This window comes from Drosophila sechellia, chromosome 4 (genome assembly GCF_004382195.2).
Source record: "Drosophila sechellia strain sech25 chromosome 4, ASM438219v1, whole genome shotgun sequence".
NCBI lineage: Eukaryota > Metazoa > Arthropoda > Insecta > Diptera > Drosophilidae > Drosophila > Drosophila sechellia.
Genome location: NC_045953.1, coordinates 623757 through 628292, shown reverse-complemented (window position 1 = coordinate 628292; position 4536 = coordinate 623757). Strand labels below are relative to the sequence as shown.

The 4536-nt window shown below is 36.7% G+C and overlaps 1 protein-coding gene across 1 annotated transcript; it reads left to right on the top strand.

Moving 5' to 3' along the window:
• Positions 1 to 1315: 1315 nt before the first annotated feature.
• Positions 1316 to 4107, top strand: LOC6619472. The gene is made up of 2 exons (XM_002043651.2): positions 1316 to 2563; positions 2672 to 4107. Exons 1-2 carry the CDS (start codon positions 1751 to 1753, stop codon positions 3959 to 3961), a joined length of 2103 nt encoding a protein of 700 aa, XP_002043687.1. The 5' UTR covers positions 1316 to 1750; the 3' UTR covers positions 3962 to 4107.
• Positions 4108 to 4536: the final 429 nt, after the last annotated feature.

The following is a 4536-nucleotide window of genomic DNA, read 5'->3' as shown; positions in this document are numbered from 1 at the left end:
GCAACATCTGCAAGATCGATATAAATATAACGCTTTTAAAAAAAAGCAACGAACAAGAATTAAAAAATGTAAAATAGCCATAACTAAAATCCGTTAAAACATTTCCTAGACACCAGAAAACTCTGACGGTTCTGACGATTCAAAATGTAAAATGCAAGTGAAGAGAAATAAAAATAGAGAGAAGAAGGTGCTTCTGCACTCTTTTTTGTCATATACTTTTCCTAAGTACCGTTGGTCAGCAAATATATCAATATTAAATATATCAATATAATTACGAGTACAAAGAAAAACTAAAATATAATCAAAAAAAGATGATAGTATTCGGAAAAACTGTTAGGCAAAACATAGTTTCCGCTTGTACCTGAAAATACTCGATTGTAAAAATATGAGCCATGGAGCCACCTTAGGGTTTTTAAGCCCGTTACTCGTAGAGTAAATGGAAAGATTAGATTCGTTGAAAACTATGTAACAGACAGGAGGAAGCGTTTCCGAGCATATAAATATATTCCTGATCAGGATCCATAGCCGAGTCGAACTGGCCGTGTTCGTATAAACGCCTACATCTCAGGAACTATAAAAGAAAGAATGTTGCGATTAAGCATGCAACTTCTAGAGACATAGACGCAGCGCAAGTTTGTCACGCCTTTCTAACGCCCTAAAACCGCCCAAAACTGGCACGCCCACACTTATGTAAATTTCTATTGATTTGCCAAAATAATATTTGCCACACACACAAACCGACCAAAAATGACACCTGGCATTTTTGAAATGTTTTTTCTTCGTTTTATTGTTTATCTTGCCAATTTGTATCGGTATACCAAAAACACTTTGGCACGCCCCTCCTTACACCTACAAAGCGACGAAACGGTCACGCGCACGCTTTTGAACAATTCCAAACAATTTTGTCTCATTTTATTCTCCAATATCTTTTGATATACCAGAAATATGAAAATGAAAAATGGAAATCCAATGGAAATCAGGGAAATCGAATACAGCATTCTCTATTGTTTATATTCCTTAATATTTCCAAAGGAATTTTAATGCTTCTAGCTGACTTCCTCGAACTTCCGACTGGGTACTGATCGTGATCCGATCTGATTATAGGAAAGGGAGCCCATCCTGTGAATGCACGGCGGGCGGAGTATAATCAAGCAAGACGTCAGGGATGTTGGATGTAAATACGCACGTACACATGTACACAAAACTCTACGCGCAGAAATTCTTGTGTTTGTAAGACGTGCATGCGTCCACTGCAGATGTGTGGGTGCGTGTGATGTCCATATTGCTGCTGTTAAGTAAGCATTTGCTGTGGGTATTTTAGTCGAATTTGAAGCAATGCCCGAACAGGTTCAGTATCGATGTGTACAAGAATGTTAATGGGAGTGGGAACGAGACGAAAATATACACACATTTTCGAGAAACTGTGATCATGTATTTACTTTTACCGAAAGTATTTTTTGCTTATTAAAATTAATTGCCGTAAACGAATTCCCAAAAAAAAAGGTCAATGCAATCAACAAACTCGTGCAAATTGAACTAATAAGTAATGAATGTGGATGTGAACATTTTTACAGAGATTCTAAGCGTACATATGTAGATACTTGCCAACGTCCATAAGTATGTACATATGTATACATGCGTATATGTAATTTTGAAGAAGAGTACATACTGGAAGATCGAAAAAGTGGAACGATAATCATTTTTATAATTAATATTAGTAAAGGAACCCTGATGGCCATGCGAAGAAAACATGATAATAGACATTAATCCAAACTTAACGCCAAATAAGGAAACAGCTGTGTGGTTCGACTCTTTTCAACATAAATGTAATGTTAGTAACCGTACAATTATAAAAATTCCATCGCATTGGAACAGATCCAACTGGATCGTTAGTATTTTGTGGCATATTTATGTTTACCGTACCATAACTATAAGAAACTCTAAAGAACGAGAACCTCCTTGCAAACATTCGCCTATTACTGATAATGCTGAGGCTAAGCTCACCCAAGTTTGTAATAAATCACTAAAGCTTTACAAAATATGGTTTATATTGATTGTATTGTTGCCAACTCAGCATCAAGTCAGTGGCCATGGTATATTCCGCCAAACGTCAAATTCAAAAGCAGTATTTTCATACTATCAGCATAAAGAAAATATTACGTTTACCAATTCGCAGCTTAAAAATTTAGAAAATGAAGCTAAGATACTAAAAACAAATCAACATCCAAGAATCCGAGCCAAATCAACTCCGAAAATGGGTCTTCAAAATGTATCTGAAAGCATTAGCAAAGAAAGCAGAGACTCAATCTACAATGCCAGTTCAAATAAATATAGTCTGATTAATGTAAGCCAGTCAAAAAACTTGCCTCAATTATTCAATAAAAAATTGTCAGTTCAGTGGATAAACACCGTACCAATTCGAAGAAGGCAAACGAGAGAAACTAGGGATATCGGCCTAGAAACTAAGAGACATAGTAAGCCACCAAAAAGAGTAGATGAAGCCAGACTAAAGCACCTCGTTTTAAAGGGCCTTGGAATTAAAAAACTACCAGATATGAGAAAGGTAAGATTTAAATTACAACCATTGTCACGTTCTGTAAAAGAAAGTTGTGCAGTGTTATACGAAACCGTATACAGAAGGGGCCACCTAAACAATATTATTTATTTACAGGTCAATATAAGCCAAGCTGAATATTCAAGCAAATATATAGAATACTTAAGTCGCCTAAGAAGTAACCAGGAGAAGGGCAATACCTATTTTAACAACTTCATGGGAGCTTCCTTTATAAGAGACCTTCATTTTCTAAGCATTACCACAATCGAATTCAATGACATAAGCAGCAAACGATCGCGCCATAGAAGGTCGCTTAAAAAAATTAACAGGTTAAAGCAAACCAAAAAGCATCAAAGTTATGGAGATTTACTACGTGGCAAACAGGAAACAACAAATATTCTTTTACACTTTCCACTGACAAATGCACAAGACGCAAATTTTCACCATGATAAAATCGACGAGGCCAATGTTAGGCTTATGCTTCTCTATAGCTCATCGTTGGCAACAAATTTCCGACGAGGGCCAGGATCTAGAAAAAATAAGCTCGGTCACATTTCTGGGAAAGATAACATCGAAAGGCACTGTAATTTTGGTGATGTCAATTTGAACCAATCTAAAAAAAATATTAGCCAGCAACTAACTTTAAAAGTATATCAACTTCTTTCAGCGAATAGACGAAGAAAGATAACGTCTCGTAAAATTGAATTTGGAAATGTTGGCTTCGAAGAAACTCGAACACAGTGGATAGAATTGGACGTGACCAAAGCTGTTCGTAGTTGGTTGAACAAAAGCCATGAAAACTTGGGGATAGAAATTCAATGTGATAAATGTAAAAGTATAGGGGCTCGTATATTGAGTGATTTCAGCCCGTCAACACCACCACGCTCGCCCGTCTCAAGCGACGAACACTTAAACCTCATGCCAGTTCTTAATATAATTGGACACGGAACACTAGATTCCCAAGAGCATGGCGTCTCGAATGTTCACCACATCATGCTGACCAATAATAGAAGCGATCAATACGTGCATCACCGTTCAAACCATGATAGCGCCTGGAGAAAAGATAAGTGGAGCAACAACTGTTACAAATTGCACCAACGATGTTGTAGAAATCAATTGGATGTTGCCTTTAAAAACATTAAGGGATTCGAATTCATTTTACAGCCGAAGGTATTCGATGCAGGGTACTGCCACGGAAGATGTCCTCCACGTCACAATCCCGCCCACCACCACGCCCTACTGCAAAGTCTAATATGGCAAGAAGATCACAAATTAGCCCCCCGTCCATGCTGTGCGCCTTCAAAGCTTGAAATGCTAGAAATATTGCATGTTGACGAAGACCACAGCGACAAGCTAAAAATCTCGACGTGGAGTGATATGCAGGTTGTAGAATGTGCCTGTTCGTAAAAAAAACTTTCTCTAACGAATTATTCTGACATACATATTTTATTATTCTTTTTAAGTATTTGATTAAAATTTTGTTAATCCTAAAACATGTAATAATGCTGAATAAATACAAATATTTTTTGTTCGTGCACTTATAGCGGCATTTATTTATTGTGTTTTTTATTGCTGCATTAATGCACTTTTGGTGAGTTCCTTGAGGGAAAATAAATACGTTTAGGTGTAGAAGGCAGTCCTATGCAAAAAACCCGTGATGCGCAGGAATCCCTAGAACCACTAATTTCGCTTAATAAAATTAAAAAAAAAAAGAATCACTAGATTCTTCATGATTACTGCCCTGGTAATATCAGAAAGAGGGCTCGAAAAGCGTGGTTACAACGACTCGTCTGTCTGATAATCGTAAAAACACTAATATGACTAATTTAACAAATCGAAAAGAAACCTCAGTACATCAGGCGCACATTGATGTTCTTGTCAAAGTTTGGGGAGCGCATAGGGCTTTAAAAAAAAAAATAATAAATGCATTCACTTGAATTTTTTGAAAATATAACCAAATATAAAAAACCCAAAGATTGCCA